Raw genomic sequence first — 20,603 nt, forward strand, 5'->3', positions numbered from 1 at the left:
CTGACTCTGACCGCTCGCACACAACCACCACATTCTCTGAGCCACTTGGGTATACGACATTTTACACTGCCTTAAATACTGGTTTATGGATTGGGAGCATAATCACAGAGAAGGTTGTGTTCAACAATTACAAGATTCCATTGGGCTGGATTGTTTGTTGGTCTTTAGCACCTAACAGTTGCATTGACTTTTGCATTCAGGTCATACCCAGCTTAATGCACCCACAGATACTCTTCTGGATCGTGTGAGATATAAAAATACACTTACTCATACATGATACTCCCCCACTAAGAATTTGCCCCAATGTTATGACTCTAGTCGGGACATGGCTGTCCAGGGAATCGTATTGCACACAAAGGCAATATGAAATTGGGACAGGTAGTAGTGAATATTTTCTTCAAATGTGGATACAGTTTCAAGGTACACAAATAGCAATGGCAGTAAAATCACAACAGTGATAGAGTGTGCCTCCTTGATGAAACATGTAAGTCAACTAATGCCTCCAGATTGCCACCTATAGAATTATTTAATTTTCATAATGGAGTTCCTTTATTGTCATTGGAGAGACATTTGTTGACGTGGTTTCATAAGTCTGCAGTTGTATTCACCCAGACGTATTGGGATTATGGCATTCATGCCCACTCAGGAGGGTGAACATGGCCGGTAACGGCCTGCCAGCCCGAGCTAAGGCAGGCCCGAGGGAAGTAAGGGCTTCAGCTCGGGTTGTGGGTTGTTACCGGCCATGTCTGCCCTCCTGAGTGGGCATGAAAGTCATTCGCACCACGGTGTTCATGCGGGTGCGAATGGCTTTCATAATTTTTCCTCTGCAGATTCGCGCTGCTTTTCCCAAGGAAAAAAAAGAACAAACATGAAAAAAAGAAGATTGCGGCTGCCATATGGAAACGGGACAATGTCCCTTTTCCATGTCTATGGCGGCCGGGAGACAGGAGGAGGGCCCGGGACCGGAGCAGAGAGCTCCGGTCCTGCAAGTAAGTGGGGCTGGAGGGAGGGGATGGCAAGGGGGATCAGGGAATTATTAGGAGAGGGTGTAGTGGGGGAGAGGAACCCTGTTACCTTCCCACATTCAATTCTTTTTTTAAATGGCGGCACCCGGTTTAGGACCACGCTTGGCTGGGACAGCAGGCAGTGAATGTGTATGCTCACCCGCGGTTGCAGCCACCCGATTGGTTGAGTGCCCTTCTCCGGGTGCGAATACAAGATTTGAACTTAGTCACATATATTTTTGCATTGTGTTTGATTGTGTGTGAGTGTATCACTGAGATGGGGAACATAACATCTGTTATTAGCTCAAAGATGTACACTACAAATTCTTGTTATGTTGTGTGTGTACGTGTGCATGGTATGACCTCATAAGCATCAATCAAGCAGCGTAAAGGCAGCCACATGTAAAGGAAAAACCTCAGAGAAGAGATCATTTGGTTTCTGTTTAAAAGCATTGGTCATACATGACATCATTCATGTCTGTCACATAGCCCCTGGTTTAAGATGGCGGATGAAATGGCCTCAGGGCTTTACCAAAGGCTTCTAGTCTTTGCTGAAGCTGGGGTTGAATTGCAAAGTCATAACAAAGAGTAGGACACAATATTGCACCGATTACATTATTCTAGAACACTTCAGAGTGAGATTTGAGAGCTTGAATAGTGACCTTGTGTGACCATATGTAGTTGAGAGAGTGCTTTAGACATAATATGACAATTGAGAGTTACTCAGGTGTGACAATGAATTTCATGGATTGAGTGTAACTTCCATTGATCGATACTTGCTTAAAGAGCAGCCACAGAGTTGGTTAACACGTAAATAGCAAATAGGATTGAGAGCTTTGCATTTTAGTAGAGGGAGACATCACTGCTCTTACAGCCCCCATCCTCCGTTGTTCGACACAGGGAAGACTTGATTGCGCAAACGATCTTCATCTGTCATCGTTGACCATGGGCAAGACCCAACTGGACTAACAGCTTTCATCCACCATCATTTGCCACCTTTCTAGAAATAATGACTGTTTTTCAGTCCTCACCATTTCTCAAAACTATACCGGGACATTGGGCCGACTTGCAGTACGGTGTAATAAATATAAGTATACTCACATTAACCAGGAGGCAAATGGTTAATGCTCTTTTATTGTGGCTTTTTTACGGCCCCTCTGCTCCTGTTCGAGTCTTCTTGTTTTTTTCCCGTTGAGGTCTTAGGTTGGACAATTTTCTGCTCAGCTTCGCCCGCATCTAAAGACAACATGCAACCAGGATGGGGGGAGAAGGAAGGAGGGGAGAGATGCACAGACGGAAAGAAGTAAAGAGGGGTGTAGGTTTTTTTAAGAGTATTGGCCTGCACATCTGAGTCAAAGAATCAACATGAAATGGTGGAAATGTGATGGGGTGACTCAGGACAAATATCCCTTCAGTGCATTGAAATCTGCTGCAGACTAAAGCCAAGTAACTTATTATACCCAAAGGAAATGCCCCACTACCAATGTCATGTTGTCAAGATGTGTGTCTATGGTAAAGATGTCTGTCCTGTGCCAAGTCATTGGTTTTCTGAGGATGCATCAGTTATGATCATTTGGTGTTTTGGTAGATAACATGTATCAGATGAGCCTTACAGTAGCATGAGCAGGCAGCTCACAGCAGCAGGCTGAAATAATAGCAGGAGGATTCAACCTCAATTTCTGCTCGTCAATCGAGATGTTTTCTCACAGTTTTTGGTCAGGAATAGAGCTCTTACTGCACACAAATTATTTTAAAACACGTTATCAATGGAACCGATTCTCTGGAGGAGTGTGACCACCAATTCCATCGAATAATATAGGTTGGTGGGGAACCCTGCACTTGCTGCGTCTCTGTGTGGACATTGAAACGCGTCGTCTTCTTGTGAGTCTAAAACCTCCCAGATGAACCAGCACTGGTCCCCTGCCCAGCCGCCTATTTCAGGAAATGCACTCCGCCCCACTGCACATCAGGCACAGTAGCTCTGGGTACGCCATTCCAGAATGTGCACCGTGAACCCCATTTACATGACCCCTGATAAAGGTTTTGTTGGTTGACAACAGATTATTTATGATACTCACTATGATATTTCTCAGATATGCTTGTCCACGCGTCCCGTTGCGTAAAGTTCACCGAACCAGATGAACCGTCCCACAGGCTGGTCTCTCGTGGTCTGCTGCAGGTCCCCCATATTAAAGAAGGGGACTTGAGAAACCTTCCGTAGCACCCTTGTATGCATCCTCAATTGTCTCAAATCAGTGGTTAGGCATCAAAGTGCCACGCACGCGGCCACTCACATTCTTGACTTGGAGCGACTGGATCGGACATAATTACAAACAAATTCAGTCACCACACTACGTTTCATTGGAAACAAAAGTGGGTATTTTGCTTAGCTATTACATGTACAAAAAAGAGATATATAAAAATATTTCATCGATATATAACTCACTCACCAAATCTCCTGACTGCTTGAAATCCTTTTTCCATGGCTCAAGCCACCCACATCCCAACAAACTAATAATCCAGTTTGGTCAACCACAGCCATGGAGACCTGTTCGTCCTGGTTTTCTCTTTGCATTCTGCTACTTTTAGCTATAATGGAGTTCACACACCTGCCATAAGTGAACTTGAGATGTTCATATGATGTTGGTAAGCCACTGACTCTTACACTATCCCAACTAAGAAACAAACGGCACCGCTTCATGCACTATCTAGGACTCATTACGAGTCCGGCAGTAGCCGTGCCAGTAAAACCGGCAGGCTGCCGCCAGACTCGTGTATTTTTCCGGCACCTCGCTTCACGGAAACATTGGGAGATTACAAAAAAATGTAGGCTTCTTTGGAATGAAGTCTCCATCATCTTGTCACTCCTATTTTTACATTCTTTTTAAATGTTTAATGTAACTTTAGGTCTGCCAAGTAATATGCAAGTCAGGATTCTAATTTCTAAAAAAGAACCAGCATCAGTGCTTAGCTTAGAAGCAATAATAAGTCATCAATATAAAGTCTTAGATTTAAAAAGATCACTAAATACATACTGTGTCTTACACAACTACACATTATCAACCAAACCCCCAGTACTCATAAATCACATATTTTGAGCATTCATTTGAGCTAGTCTTTTTCTTGGTTCTTCGTGCTTACAGCCCCTCTGTTACGACCTCTGTTAAGTCGTAAATTCTTCGTCTACCATGGTCCACCTTTCTTTTTTGGTTGATATGTTGTGTGACCCCTCCTTCCCCGACTGTTCTCCACCCCTTAGCAGGACTAAAACTTAATATATATATTTATTTGGTCTCCACAATTAAAAGGGGTAGTGAGAAAAATATATAAACATTAATAACTTATAATAGTGAATACACCTTATTTTCATGTAACAGACATCCAATACAATAAAGGCTAATATTGCAACCTAAGTTCATATCAGATAATAACGGAACTCCTTTCTAAATCTTTGTAATGGCGACGGTCTAGTCTAACATCATTTAAACACATGAACTAGTCTCTTCATCTTTCTCCAAACCTGAATTATGGTATGTTATTGTGTTTCATATAGCGTAGGACCTATTGACGTTTTTGGATCCAGTAAGAGAGGAGGGTGTGGTTAATGGAGCAGCCGGTTCAGAATAAATTTACTTTTAATGAAAGCGTTTTCTGAGCAAGATAACAAAAACATATTTTGGAGCGGGCATGTAAGAATTTACATGTTGATAAACTTGTGGTGATGTGTCTATCCTTCATACTGATCATTCAGAAAAAACCCAAAGACCTAGCTGTTCACTTAAAGCACCACGCTAATAGACTCGATCATTCACCAACTTCGTCTCAGTGTACTGAACCCCCCCTAACATCTCTACCATCCCCTCTGCTTCTGCTGTTTCTTTCTCCTGATCTATCAATGTAATGAGCACCCAGATACCCAAGGGTACAGCGCTCTATAACAAATGCAAAAATAAATAAATAAATAAATAAATACAACGTGGGACCTCAGGGTGGTTGAGTTACTTCATGCTGCGTGGCATCCAGATGCATATTCCTCACCTGCATGAGTGTAATCATGAGGATGCGGTTGGTATGTTGGTCTGTGTCTCGTGTGAAGCTCAAGCAGAGGGTGTGGTGTGTAAGCGGATGCTTGCTTTACTTCAAGAGTAGAGAGGTAATGCAGATGAGTTCTAGGGATGAATAGTTACTGCAAGGAACACTCTATGGTGTTTGCATACAGCTCCAAATTGCTCTCTCTGTCTCTCTCTCTAATCTTAACTCGCTCCATCCCTTTCTCTCTATTTTTCTCTTTTTCACTCTCTCTCTCTCTCTCTCTCTCTCTCTCTCTCTCTCTCTCAATCGATACTTGTGTGCATGTGCCTCAAGGATCAGGGTGCGCCAAGGTGAAGGATGAGCTGCTTGGGAACAGCCCTCATATCCCTGTATGCTGGGGATATGGGAAACATGAACCTCTGGGTTTCTGAAATAGCGATCTCCCCAATTAAAATCACAGGTCCGATTTTCTGTATCCTAAGAATGCAAGGTCTTTGGCAGGGACATCAATTCACTAAAATGACATGGGTAGCAGAAATGACATCACACACCAATGGCATCACAGGAAGTGATGTCATACAACATTTGCCCCTTATAGCATCATATGGCATTTAACCCCAATGTTATCACCTGAAGTGACTGACGAGTGTAAAAGAGCATGCATAGCTTACATTTCATAAAATACCAAACCGGCACTCAGGCAGACATACCTTTTTTTTAATGTGAACCACATTTTAACTAGGAAGATGCCTTCATATGCCATTGAGGTGGGTCATGTTATGACCAGGGTAGCTCAGTTCAAACCAGCATAGGCCATGTCTACGCCATTACAAACTTATCTGGCTTTTTTCCAGCCATATTATAGCAATCAAAAATAGATGCACATGTCAGGTCTAGCAAGGATGTGTCTGGTTATGCCCCCACATTTCCAGGGGCTGCTGCAAGACAGAATGCCACATGGAGACTCTAGGTTAAGGTGCTGCCATTTTATGTCTTGTTATAGCCTTACACTCTAGGTACAGTGAAACTATAGTTGTTGCAGCTTTATTTATCCAGATGTTTCAATCATATGCCAAGTGCATCATCAAATGTCCAGTAATGCCAATCAATGTTAGTTATTACCTCATACACCTGGTATGGTCGCCATATGTAAGGTAGAGCCCCACATTTTCAATTGCTGCCATCATATGTGAAGTGCAGCCCCTGAATGCCATTCAATGCCATTTATGCCTGGTATGCGGTACTATGCAGCCTCATATGTAATTGATTTTGATCATGTACCAATTTCAGCCTTAAATGTTCCAAAACACCACATAGGGCCTGATCACGACTTTGGCAGTAACGCTGGCGGCATTACCGCCGGCGGTATTATCCATACCGTCGAACTCCCCGGTGCTAATAGCGCCGGATCACGAGTTCGGCGGTAACGTAATTCCTCATTCCCCATTGAGCCCATTCGGGAATGCCCCATTCCCCATTGGGTCCCAATGGGGAAAATTCACGCTCTTACCGCCGGCGGATTTCCCGTCTGTGGTAATAGCGCACATTTTCTGCGGATTTCCCCCCAGCTCAGAGCTGGGGCGAAATCCGCCGAAGTCCTGATTTGGCGGACCCTTAAATCCGGCGGTAATAGCGCTACCGCCGGATTTAAGGGTTACCGCCAAAGTCGTGATGAGGCCTTGGAAACTTGGAAAGAAAAACCGCAGCGTTTTCAAACACAACGTTGTATTTATGGTTGCGGTCACTTCAAAAGCGACCGCAAACATAAATACAACGTTTTTAAAGCTGCGGTTTTATTTCTAAGTTTTCCGGGCTCCTCCATTTTTTTAAAATAAATAGCACTTACCGAGATTCAGCTGCAGCTTTCCTGCTCTGGTCTCCGGTCCCCGTCCTCCGCGTACAGCACCACTGAAGGAAAAGCCACCCAGCGGTAGCTTTTGTTTCCTACAGCTGGCTGGCGTTTCCTTCATTAGTGCCGCAAAAGCAAAAGCCAGCACAGGCGGGCATCCATTTCACAAAATGGATGCGCCCATGTGCTTGCTTTTGCGAATTTTGAGCTTGAATAGCTCAAAATTTTACATAGGAAGTTTTAAAAAAAAAGTGCTAGTATTATTTTTTTAATGTTGCCTATCTATTTTTAAAATAACATTTTTTACTGGACTATCCCTTTAACTCCCCTCCCCTCCTTGCACCGCCCTGTGCTGTAACCAGCACCTTCATGCCTGTGGGTTTTTGCATGCTTTGCAAATGTATAAATAAATAAATAAACTCCTTCGACTCATTACAAGGTTATCTATGATTATATCAGATAATCTGCTAATCAGTGGAAGGCCGCTCACATTAAGCAGAGGATTTAACTGCTATGTGATGGAACGGAGGAGAGTCTTGCAAATTTTACAAGGCTCTCCCGATGCACGCCTCCAGTTCAATCAGATACTCTCATTTGGCATCAGAAAGGTTGCTGTTGTGCTTTAAATTGTTATGAGATTCTCATCAATATCAGTAAAATATAAATGCAATGGCCTGGTGGTGAAGCAGATAGCCTGAACCTGGTACTTAGGTGAAGCTCATGTTAAGCATGGAAATACTGGACTTTGCCACATTTAAATGAATACCTTTTGTAGTGCTCTCCGTCAATGACTATAGGAACGTGCAAACTGGTATCCTTTCAGCAGGATGTTGCTCAACGCAGAAGGGGAGGAGACTTCCAAAGTCTTCCTTGGTCGAACTGGAGAGAATAATGTATGCTTCCGACTTAGGTTTTAAAAAAAAATGATTTTCACTTGCTTAGCTTTGATTGACTAAGAATGTTTGTGCACCTTCCGAGTGTGACCTGCTGGCCCCGGACCCGTGATGTCCTGTGTCAGTTGCCATAAGAACCTCAACCTACGCAGATAGCAGACTCGCAGACCCATCCCCCTGCTCTCTGAGGACAGTGGAAACAGCGTCCTTCAGAGTTAAATTCTCTGCCATCCTTGAGCCAGGCCCCTGTGGCTGAGCTGTATGGTGTATAGAACACTTTAGAGAAAGCCTAACTCACAGGGTGAATTTTGCATTTTCGTGCTGCCTCTGCAATCCTTGGCCAGGGGTAGCAGAGGCAGTGTCAGAGGTCGCAGATAAGCACCAGGGGTTGCAGCTGCGACCCCTGGCAGCCCCCAAATGATGTCCCTGGCTCTGGCCTGAGAGTATTCTCAGACTTCATCCTGTCTTACACAGGAGTTGTCCCTGGTGGGCCACCTAGGTCTTTTCCAATTAGGCTGAAGACAGCATTGGTCAGTGAAAGGGGATTAGAACTAACCTCTGTGCATTGAATACAGCAATTGGCCATAGTGATTCAAAAAAGATGCAGCTGCAAGACCCTAAGATAATATGCACAGTGCTTCAGAAAAGACAAATGCATCTGCCAACACAAGCACACAAAACCACCACAAAATAACTGAAGTTTGAATGAGAAGGGACGGGCAGGGTGGTGTGATGAATCAGAGATGATTCCTCCCAGAAACCTGGTCTGGGACCCTCCTCATGTGGCCAGGGAAAGGCAGATGCTTCCTGCTCCCAACCCTCGGGGTGGTGTACTGTGGGAGGATCACAGGGGCAGGGGGACTGACCAAGAAGACCGTGACAGCCCCCTCATTAACTTTCCACGTAATCCCACACTGTTGATGGTTGTTTGCCAAACTGCAGAAGTTGAAATAGTTAACTTTGTTGAAGGGAACTACAAGTCCCAGAATTGTATATTTACTGGGACGAGGAAGAGGACTGAAGAGTCATGCAGCTAGAACAGTCAGGCAATTAAGCATAACAGCTATTGCAGTAGTCAGGCATTTAAGCCTAACAGCCCACACCTGAAGGAACCTCATAGGCATAAAAGGCCTGCTCAGGTAAAGGTAGGAGGAAGGAGTGGAAGGAGCTGGAGCATTAGGAGGAGTGCAGGCTGTAGCAGTGGAAGCAGAAAGAAAGCACTAAGCTGCCAAACCAAGCAGAAGTGGGAGAACAAGAGGGACGCCGGAACATAGAGACAGCAGATTTCACTTGCGTGTTCTGAGAGAGTCCTGTTCCCCCAAACCCAGAATTGCAGAGGCTCCACAATGGAAGATGTACAGGAGAGATCGTCAATCCACATGCAAGCCTGATTGCTGTGATTGTCGAGCTGCGGATGTGCAGGAGACTGAGGCAAGAAGCAGTTGGTAAGCTGAGGGTCAAAGCAGTAAGAGGAACTCCAAAACCGTATGGCCGGACTGGAGACACCTGTTCAGGAGAAGGGTGTGGGCCTCCAGCGAGCCAGAAGCAGTAAAAGGTGTAGTGGAAGTCGGGAAAGCAGTGTGACCCGCAGAGCAAGTGTATAAGAAGCCAGTGATTGAAGCACTGTGTTCTAATACATCACACAAGCCTTGCCAGTAACAGTAACCAGCTCATTGTTAACCTGCATAAGGCTTTATGCAAGTAGAAGTTGTTTGTTGCATTCAGAATACTCTGAACTATGGAAATGTAGCACTCGTATGCAACGTGCAACGTGATAAGCAGAACGTTATTACAATACATTGTTCCATTATTTAAAGAATATTCTATTTGAAAGAGTGAGCCTGGGTCCCTAGTTAAGCAGAGGGAAAGCTGCTCAGACAATTGTCAAACACAGAACTTTGACAATACAAAAGTTACAATCTTTAACATGGGAAAACTACATCAGAGAGTGGTTGTCTCAGAGTTCGAGATTAGTGTGTGCCTAATTGTGATTCCCAAAGAAGGCCTGGACTCTATTTATTACCTTTACACAGGAATGCAAGTTATATGTCCATCTGTAAACCTTGAAATCTACTTCAAAGAGTGGTCGTGTGACCCTAATTTGTAGTTTCTACAGAGACTGAATGCTACTCTATATCTGAAAGTAACACACCTTTCATTCGTAAGAGGTTGAAGTGCATAAACTGTTGAAGAGAACAAGCATTTCCCAACCCAAGAGGCACCCCATTCTAACAGTGAAACCGACATTTCTCAGAGTTAGAGAGCATGTCAGAATTAATGTGAAGTTGCTAACAGTTAATGTCCTAGAAAAACCATGTGCAAGTATTACCTGAAGCTAAGAGAGTGGCACCTGGGCTTCTGGGTAATTGTTGGGCTGATTGCTGGCAGAATGGTGCATCTAAAGTTCGAGAAGAGGAACCGGCTGCTTGTAAAGACTATTTTGAAGCAGACTCAACCTGTAATGCCCAAGAATATGGAAGCCATAGAGAAGTGAGTCTTAAAGGCAAACTGAGGTTGTTATCATGGCAGATAGACACGAGAGGCAAAGAGGCTGCCCCTTTGAAGAAAATTATTCAGAGGAAGAGTGTCTTGCCTAACTGAAGAGAGAAGGGCTATAAACATCGATCTTGTCGAAGTCTGTCTATAAGTCATTGAAGCTGTGGCAGTAGTCCAAAGTATTGAAAGTAAAAAGGTATATCTGGTTGTCAGTGGATGCTACATTGCAGTTGTCAAAGCCAAAGTGAAATACTATGGGCCAAAGGTGACAGTTCATTTTCTTTTTTACTGCAGCAAATCTTCCTGTGGGGGTGATGAAGCATCGTGGCCAAGATTACCATTGGGGCTATTTTGCTAGAAGTGGAAAGTGGATAACTTCACCCAAAAGAGGAGATTTGTTACCAGTGGAACATTTATTGATTAACTTTTACTTTGACTTGAAAACATGAAGAACTGAGTTAACACATTTTCTTTCTTTGGTTGAACATTTGCAGAAGTGACTTTGAATCATGGAGAAGGGAAATCGCCCAGGACATTGGAAGGTCATTTAGGAAATGTACATGTTGTTTATGTCATGTTGAATTGCCATATCTTTTCTTTATGTATTTGCTGTTTAGTGTGAGGGCCAGGATTCCTGTGTTAGGGCGTATTCCCTTAGCTCTAGGTTAGGCAAGGAATTCCTCAACAGAGTAGGGTCAGTGAGGCATTTTGACATATTTTCTTTTATAATAAGAATTGCATATTTTGGGAAATCCTCAAACAGTTGTCTGTCTTGTATTACTGACCCCTCACAGTGGGTCCACTGCATAATTTGGTGGCCAATCCCTATGATAAAATGGTAAATAGCAGTCTGACTAGGCTTGATGAGAGACCTAATACCAAAGTCCAATTGCTACTGTTGGTTTGAAAAAAGGGAGTGGGTTTGTCAAAATGTAGATCCCAGAGGGGGCTGGGTGAGGGGTTGTTGGTGACTACCACTGAGACAAGAAATGGGGAAGGTCCTCACACTATTACGACAGACCCTTTCTCACAAAGTCAGTACACCCTTCACAATATCCAGAGAAGTCCCTCCCCACAACACCAGGACGCGTGCCTCAGCATCAGGATAGGTGATTTTATGAAGCAAACACAGCTTAACACTCTTCAAACCATGGATGCGCTTACTCACATCTGGACAGTACCCATAGTCTCAGGCTATACCATAACCTCAGTAAAGGTCCTCCTAACATTAGTACAGGCACTCCACATTGGTGAATATGGCAAAGCAACCAGTATCCACCTGTGCATGTATTAATATGTATCACAGAATTGGTAATATGTATCACAGCATTGGTAATATGTATCACAGCATTGGTTACATAGTGAAAGAAAAATCGTCCCCTTCCCTTAACTCGTAACCCGATCATGAAAAGTCACTAACCCTAAGGATTCTAGAGTGAACATCTGTTTGGTTGTTCTTGCCTTGCTGGGTTTAAGATCTTTTGGCATATTCTTAATAGAACGGTGCATTTTAAACACCCTGGCTGCAATCAAATTATCAATATACACAGGCCTCAGTAACTTCCCTGAAATCATCTAAGATTTAAAGAAAAGATAGCTCAACCGGTTGAGTGCTCGCTGCTGCCATCTGTGTGCGATATGAAGGCTGCAGGTTCAAATCCCAGCAAGGCCAACTCAGCTTTTCCTTCTTCTGAGGTTGTTGAATGATTACCAACTTCGGTTGGGTGATAATTGTATGTAAATATGTTCTATGTACATCGCTTTGGCGATAGTGCTGTATAAATAACACATCATTAACATTATTTTCTCTGATTATAACATCATTAAGGTCTAATTCCATTAACACTCATATGTTGTTTAATCTTTGAACGCTCTTTGAATTACCAGTTTACACCCACTTAACAATCTAACTTTTTATAATTCATTAAATAATTAAGGGCTATTGTCCTAACCCATGCTCAAATCTAAGGACCTGTGTTAATGGGTGATATTTCAAGGGAAGAGAGCGTAAGAGGCACAGGATATCTTGCAAATGCCCTTTCCCACTAAGGACACCAATCATGTCCCATGGTATAACACACCAACCTCTTGAATACACAGCATTGCCTACCTGAAGTGAAGAAATGCATATTCCTTCCAAGAAGACAACTTGCTTACAGTGATTTCTCTGGTGGGATACTTTTAATCCAATTACTGGTTAATAATATTATACATTTCTTTAATTCCGTTTTTAAATAGGCAATAGATAAGAGCATAACTACAATTGGTTGATTATTTTCTTGGGATTGCATTTTTGTCCTAAATGTATCTTTGACGCTTGCATTCATTATGTGATTTTCTGCTTTTTGCAGAAGGTTAACAGTAGTAGTATTGCAATCTATCAGTTTGCCTTTGATAACCCCAACAAGGGTGTATGCTTATACACAAAGAGCACCAAAAAAAAGCTCTACAGCAAAAATACATAAAACAAATTCCAAAAGTATTCGAACAATGTCTAATTATGAAGAAGTATGCAGCTCCCCACAGATAGCAGTAACTGTATTTCACCTGAAACATGGCTACAAGGCTGCTTACATTCCCATACCTAGGGATAAGATTGGAGTAAGACATCAGGCTGCATCAGAATTCCAGTCAAAGATACCACCCAAGGTGACAACAGCCATTGTTTTGGACAAACACACTGACACTCAGGCACAACCTGTGGCAAAACAATCCTTGTACCAATCCTTTTGTGGGGTGTGATAAACACAAATGAAAAAAAGACATACAGGCCATATTAGCAATCGGAAAAAGTGCTAACTGGCCCCATGTCATGAGTCTCAATACCATTTTAGCTTCTGGTACTTGAGGTATTGATTTAACTAATTAAGAGTATAGGCCCACAACTCCCCAAATGTATAGTGATCTCGCCCAACGAAAGGGGAGTAGCTGAAGCAGGTGACACACTTGGCTACTATCGCAGTTATATTACAAAAATCCCATCTCCTTACAAACGGGCACTATGAATAGTTGCAAGGCATAGCTTTAGGAAAGGTAAAGGGTGTTAAATTCCAGGCCTTGAGGGCAGCAAACAAGTCCCTGATTAATATTCATGACATATATTTCCACATGTACCTCGCTCTACTGGCTGCGGTGGCGGCATTGGCATTCTTTCCCGTTCTTTTTACATCTCTGTCCCATCTCGTCTTGATACACCCATATATGCTTCTTTTGAATTTATGTACAAGATTTTTACTGCTCCTCATGCTGTTTCTTTTCTTCTCATCTATCGCCCTCCTAGCCCTCTCGGCACTTTCTGTGCCGACATTCACCACCTTCTGTGCAACATTCTCCCTAGCCCTACCCCGCTTGTTTTACTAGGTGATTTATACCTCCATCTTTCCTCAATTCACTCTTCATCTTCTTTTCTTTCTATTCTTGATTCTCATCTACTTGTTCCACTCTCTACTCCCCCTACTCATGATTCTGATTCTTCACTTGATTTAATTTTTCTCTCATCTTTTACTGCCACTTTTGTGTCAACTTTACCTGTTTACTTATCTGATCATTCCCTTCTCTCTGTATCTCTACTTCCTCTTACTTCTTATGTTTCTCCTACTCCTCTCTTGCCTAACACATTCTATCGTCATGACGCAATTTCATTAATCACTTTTTCACGACACTTGCATTACTAGTCTTCCTTCTCTTCCTCAGTTCAGCTTACTCTCTGCTAATGAGGTGTCCTCCACTCTTTCATCCACTTTCCTGTTAGGTCTTGATCAATTATATCCTCTTTCTGCTTTCCGACCCTCTTGCAAACTGCCCAACCTTGGCTTTCTTCCCATCTTTGTTCCATGCAGCGACTATTACGTCACCTAGAAAGATGTTGGTTCAAGTCCCGTTCTCTTTCTAACCATTCTGCTTATTTTTGTTATCACACTCTTTATGATAACTGTCTAAAATCTGCAAACGATCATCCAAGGTGTCTGTTCCAAACCCTATCTCGTCTTCTTTCTCCCTCTCCTCCTGATCCTTCTATTAACTCTATTCTCTCTGCTTGTGATGTTGCTTCCTTCTTTTCATCTAAAGTTTATTCTCTCTGTCAGGACATTACCAATACACCTCCCTCTCTATTGTCTTTTCTCCTCATCCTCCTAAACCTTCAAATTTCTTGTCTGACTTTGCTCCTGTATCCAATTCTCATGTTACTCTTTTATTGGCCATAGTTCCTCCCACAGAAGCTCCTATGGATCCTATTCCATCTGCTCTTCTTCCTCTAATCTATCCTTCTTTTATACCTTTTCTTGTTTCATTCTTTAATATTTGTCTCTCCACAGCTACTTTTCCTACTGCGTTCAAGCATGTTACTATTATTCCTATTCTAAAAAATAAACTCTGCTAACCCTCTTGTTGTTTCCAATTTACACCCCATTTCTCTTCTTCCCTACTTTTCTAAGCTCCTCGAACGTCTGGTTTACTCCCAAATCTCATCTTTTGCTAATGAATTATCTCTTCTTCCTTATTTTCAGTCCGGATTTCGTCCCTGTCACTCCACCGAGACTGCACTTATGTGTGTTCTTAACTCTCTTCTGTCTGCTCGCCACTCCAAACAATCCTCTTGTCTTATTCTTCTTGATCTATCAGCTGCTTTTGATACTGTGGATCACTCTTTACTTCTTGACTCTCTTTCTTCTTTTTTTTTTTTAAGGGTTCTGTTCTCTCCTGGTTTTCTTCCTACCTCTCCAATAGAACTTTTTCAGTTTCCTGGAATGGGAAAACTTTGTCACCTCTTCCTCTTGAACACGGTGTTCCCCAAAGCTCTGTCTTGGCTCCATTTCTATTTTCACTTTATACGTCATTACTTGCTCGTGTTATCACTTCGTTTGGAATTTCACACCACCTATATGCTGATGACACTCAACGCTTCTTATCTTTTTCTTCCTTCACACCAGAAATTCACCACACTCTTTATTCCTGTCTCTCCGCTATCAAATCTTGTCTGTCACTGCACTTTCTTACTTTGAACGCTGTGAAAACCGAGTTTCTATTTTTCTCTGCCAATTCTTTTTCCCCGCCTCCATCTATTTCCTTTCCAACCTCTACCCTTTCCATTTCCCCCACTGCGTAAAATCTTGGTCTGTACTTGGATTCCAATCTCTCTTTTACCCATCATATCTCCCTTAGATCCCGGTCCTGTCGTTTTCATTTGCACAACATTTGCAAAGTTCGCTCTTTTCTCACCTTTCATGCAACCAAACTGCTCTTTCCTCTCAAATTGTTTCTCAAATTTTCTATTGCTGTACTACACTTTTTGGCCTCCCCTCATCTCGTCTGGCTCCCTTAAAATCTATTTATCATTCTTCTGTTCGTCTTCTTTGCCTTCTCTACTATCGAGATTCGTAATCATACAATTACTACGCCGGGTTTACTGCGCCGGCCGAAAATGCGGACTTTATTATTCTTATTTTAACCCCATCTCTCAGAATATATATGTGGGGGATGGGGTAAAGTAAATAATTAATGTTGGGGGGAGTATGGGGTGTTGCGGGGGAATCCCCCTGTATATATAGTCTGTGAAAAGGGGGTCGAAAAAAGAAAAAAGTCGGCATTTTCGGCCGGCGTAGTAAACTGGGTCGCAATAATCACATAGATCCTCGGGATTCTATTTCAGCATCACTTGCCTCTCTTGGCTGGCTACCTTTTCACTCTCAACTTAAATTTCATTTTCTTTGCCTCGTCTTCAAATCTCTCTATGGTTTAGCCCCTGATTACCTTGGCATTATCCTGTTTTATTATACCCCTTCTCGTTCCCTTCATTCTTCGTGTCTTTTCCAGCTGTCGGTTCCTCGTCCACCCTGTGCCCAGTCTCGCTTTCGCTCTTTCCAGCTTCTTGCTCCTCTCCACTGAAACACTCTTCCGCTTCCTATCCTATCACTATTTTTTCTCTTTTCAAGGTCTCTTAAAAAAACATCTTCTTCTCTGTCCTTGACTGTCTGTTTTCAGAATTGATATTTGAATTCCCTAATTTTTTCAAATTTTTGTACTGTTGTTTTAATACTCTGTGCAGCACTTTGGATAAAAGCGCTTTATAAGTTCTAATAAAATACAAATACAAAATACACACAAGCATTCTAAATACATTCAAATGTATCTCATGAATATTAATGAGGGATATCCTGAATGAACGACAGCAGCACTCGGGGGTCTGCAGTGAACCTAAATGAGCTATATGCCGTATTAGGAATATTATAACTCTAAGTTACATAGGCATTGGCAGTGCCAGGGCCTCATGCGCTTCACTTCACTGTGTATCATATGCAAAGCCCTCCACTCTGGCAAAGTGCCCCACCTGACGGAAACTGCACCTGCTCGCTCGCACAAAGAATTTCCTGTTTTCAGCATTTATCTTTGTGAATTCTGGTGATAGTTATCCAGTGTTTTCAAATAATATTTGAGTTCATCCGAGGCTAGCCACATTTCCTGCCATAAAAGGCAGTGCTAACAAAATAAGTGTGGATTTTACTGCTGCATCTATCACGTGCAGAAGAGGCAAAAAGTGTGGGGAAAGACAAGTGAGAGAGAGAGAGAGCGAGAGAGAGAGAGAGAGATGTGAGAGTAGAGGGAGGGGGAAGAGGCACTGCAGGAATTGGATCACCAGAATGCCCAGTATTAAAGAGGCACAGCATTGCCAGTTTCACCCATTCAACCAAAGTCAGGACTACAACTTCCAGAATCCAATTTAAGTTAAATGGAAGGCTAATCCTCGAAAGAAAGATTATCAGTTCACCCTTTGCAAGAACCAAAATCATCTTGTTTCATTGACCCTAACCCCCCAAATCCTCCTCCAACAAACCCATTGCCACCCAGGGGATTGCCAATTGTGAAGCTTGGAGGGGTCCAAGATCCACATGTAAGACTACAAGTACCAGAAAGCAAAGTGAGAAGAGTTAAACAAAAAAAGTCAAGACTGATTGATGATCTCACACAGGGCAACTTGAGATCTCTCTAAAATCTCCTCTGTTTTACCACCTTACTCATAACAAACAAAGATGCACAACAAAAGTAAATGCCGGTCACTCTCTTTTTGTATTAATTTACAAGGTATGGACCACCAGGCAGAATGCGTTCAGCCATACACATGCAGAGACCATAGTTTAATCTATGGGATCTTTAAAAGCGTGTGCTGGGGGTTGGGGGAACTGAACCTTAGTCGCTGCAGTGGTTTCTGCTACACCCTTAGAGACGCTGGGCATTTTGAAATGGAAAGCTGCCAATCCCATTACTGATCATTTCATTAATACGTATGACCAGTGGTAATTAGTGAGCTCAGAGGACATGGTGCTCTGCACATCAATGCTTCTGCCATTGCTCTGTCCATTGCAGTCTTTTTGTCACATAATTGATGCCTGTTTTATTTCACATTTCTCCTAAATAAAGAAACGCTATGAAGTAACCCATGCTTCTCCCACTCTCCCTCTTCCAGCAGGGAGTAGCATTCAGGCCCTGACAAATAATGGAATAATGGGCCTCATTAGGACCCTGCCGGTCCAGACACAAGGGTGCCGGGCCAGCATATTACAGGTCTGCCTGCCGGAGCCTCTGGGCACAGCGGCCACAGTTGGCAGACCAGTCACGGAAGCACCTCTGGTCCTATCCTATAGAGTCCTATCTATGGGACTATCTATGGGAATGGGCACTTACATTTTACTGGCTCCTGACTTTCTGGGCTGCCGGAGTTGTAATCTTCCGGTTGCACCGGGAAGTCAGGCGCCAGTAAATAATTAAGTCTCTGGCGGCAACCCGCCGCTAGCACCGGCAGGGTTACCGCCGGACCCGTGAATGAGCCCAATGTCTCACCTCTTAGTGCATCAGCAAAATTACACAAATCTCTGCTTTTCCGTTAACGATGCTGAAATGACAACCCTGCACCAACCACACATCCAGCACAATACTGCTAAAGGCCCAAAGGATCGACAAAACAAAAATAAAGGAAAGGCAGTCCTTCTACTTCTACCCTTTCAACGTCTTGACCTTCTTAACTTCTTGGATCCTGCATACATCCAGTTAAATCTTGACCACTGTCTGAGTCAGGAAAGAACTAAAACCCCTACCTTTCACTCATGAGTTCTAAAACGCTTTCTAACCTCCGGGCCTTATACTAATAACCTATACACTTCTTAAACTCCCCCCTCTGAGATAGCATGCATCTGTAAAACAGCATGTCTTGGGATGCAATGCCGACCCCCCCCCCTTGGTTATGTAAATCTATCCGCTACCCAATAGGGCCAGGTCCTTGCGATAGAAATACCCCAATGCAATAAAACAAAATAAAAATATGATCGATCGTCAGACTCATTACCATCCCATCCCGGTCTTACGTTGTTTCCACAAAGTAAATTATAGTTTACATCGAAATGTATTTATTTGTGGGTTAAGGGGAAAATGCCGGTGGGCAGGGGTTGGGGTTAAGGGTTGTAGTAAATGGTGTTTGGGGGTGAAATACATTTCAATATAAACTGTCAAAGTAATTTCCACGAGGTAATATTACCACAAAATAATTTACTTTGTGGAAATTACATGGAACCCCCATTCTCTCCACCATGTCCCCGCCATCCTCTGGCTTTTCTCCCGACCCTCCTTCAATGTATGCCATCCCCTTTGCGTGACACATTTTCCCTTCCATAAATCCCGTCCCCCACTCCCACACTACATACCTGCAGCCTCCTTCCTCCCGCCTCTCCTCCCTGGAACCACCCCGACGCCCAGTACCACAGAAGCCAGACCACATCCCTTCTCATGACTTGCCGCCCCTGATGACGAGTCCATGATGGCACCTGATTCTGTGGTGATTCCTTAGCTTTTTTTACTATCACTAAAACGTGCCAATTTCATATGATTCCACAAGCTGTTTTGCCCACTTTATGCTCCTCAGAATTATTATTTTTCGGCCGATGTAGTCACTGTAACCATGATGTAAGATATTAACCAAATTAGCAATCTGCCTCTGATTAAATATATTGTAGAATTATATGTTATGAATAATATAAATTATAATTATGTAGAGAAAACATACTCTTTAACATTCAAAACACCCACTGGCAAGAAGCCCCAATCTGCATAGTGCCAGCTTGCAAAGACAAGGCTTTCATCCGTGCCCCACATTTCAGAACAGTTGTCCAAACCCTGTTCCTTTCCCACGTGGATGCTGGCAACGCCCCCTTCGCAGGAGTCCCCAATGCCACCATGGCCCCTCTCAAAGCTACTCAGCACACGTAGCACACCTCATCACAGGACTTAGCAAATTCAACCACATCACACCCATCTTCATTGGGCTGCATCGGCTAATCCTACAAGCAGGCATCATTTTCGAGACTGCCTACATCACCTGCAGGGCAGCCACAACCCAAACGCCATCCTACCTGGTCGAAAAACTCACCACTGCCAGGCTTGAAACAAAGAACTGCAAAATGGGGAAAAACAGGGCACAGGCCTTCTCCTGCAACCCACTGTGTCTCTGGAACAAGTTACCAATGCAGACAGGACCGGCCCCCTCAATCCTGCACTTCCGGAAAAACCTGAGCAGCCTCCTCTGAAAAGAATACCTGGATAACCATTGATTGCCGCACTCAGAGGCTCGAGCTTCCCTGCTTCCCCTTCTATCCCAGCTCCTCTACTAACCCTCCACCCTTATTTGTAACTCCCTAGGTGTGCCCTGCAAGGGTGCAGAAGTAAGACTCTGACACAGAGGGGTCATTGTTGTTGGCATAAACATTTAAGCAAATGAGGAAATGAAAAGAAAAACCCTACCTTGCTCTAGCTCTAAGAGTGGTTTCCCTATTCACTAATACAAAATACTCATGTCATTCTCAGGATATCCAAAGTCATATGTCAGATTCCTTTCTCTGTCCTCACACTCTATGTTAAACTAAATAAAATGAAGACCTTCCTAGCCCAGAGGAATGACTCCCTTCCCCAGGCCAAAAGGGGCAGTTCTTGGTTCACATGTTTCTCAAATGTCGGGGGGAATGTCTCACTTCCCCAGTCTTCCTCAGGCTTCTGGAATAGTTCATCAATTGCTGGGGGAATGCCTCCCTTCCCGAGCCTTCCTCAGGTTTATAACACAGCTCAACACTTGGGTGGGAAATCTCTCCCTCCCCCAACCAGCCTTTCTCAGGCTTCTTCTCTGTCTCTGGGGTCCCAGACCCTGGTTGGCAGACCTAGTTCTCTTCTACCAGACACTGCGATGAAGAAAAGTGGCGTGGATGCTCCCCCAACTGTGGTGGGTCCCTGGCTGGCAGACCTGGTTTCCTTCTTCCAAACACCTTGTGACGAAAAGGAGTAGGTTGGATA

At 43.4% G+C, this 20,603-nt stretch overlaps 1 protein-coding gene across 4 annotated transcripts in view; it reads right to left on the minus strand.

Moving 5' to 3' along the window:
- The window catches only part of REEP1 (receptor accessory protein 1), a 560,779-nt gene that overhangs the window by 24,664 nt on the left and 515,512 nt on the right, over positions 1 to 20,603 (minus strand). The window contains exon 8 of one of the 4 annotated variants that reach the window (XM_069632179.1): positions 2,106 to 2,240. The exons of the other annotated variants lie outside the window; for them this stretch is intronic. Within the exon in view, the coding sequence (XP_069488280.1) occupies positions 2,137 to 2,240 (104 nt within the window). The 3' untranslated portion in view covers positions 2,106 to 2,136. The remainder of the gene's footprint in view (positions 1 to 2,105; positions 2,241 to 20,603) is intronic. 4 annotated transcript variants of the gene reach the window in all.

This window comes from Ambystoma mexicanum, chromosome 6q (assembly GCF_040938575.1).
Source record: "Ambystoma mexicanum isolate Mex_15411 chromosome 6q, UKY_AmexF1_1, whole genome shotgun sequence".
Lineage (NCBI taxonomy): Eukaryota > Metazoa > Chordata > Amphibia > Caudata > Ambystomatidae > Ambystoma > Ambystoma mexicanum.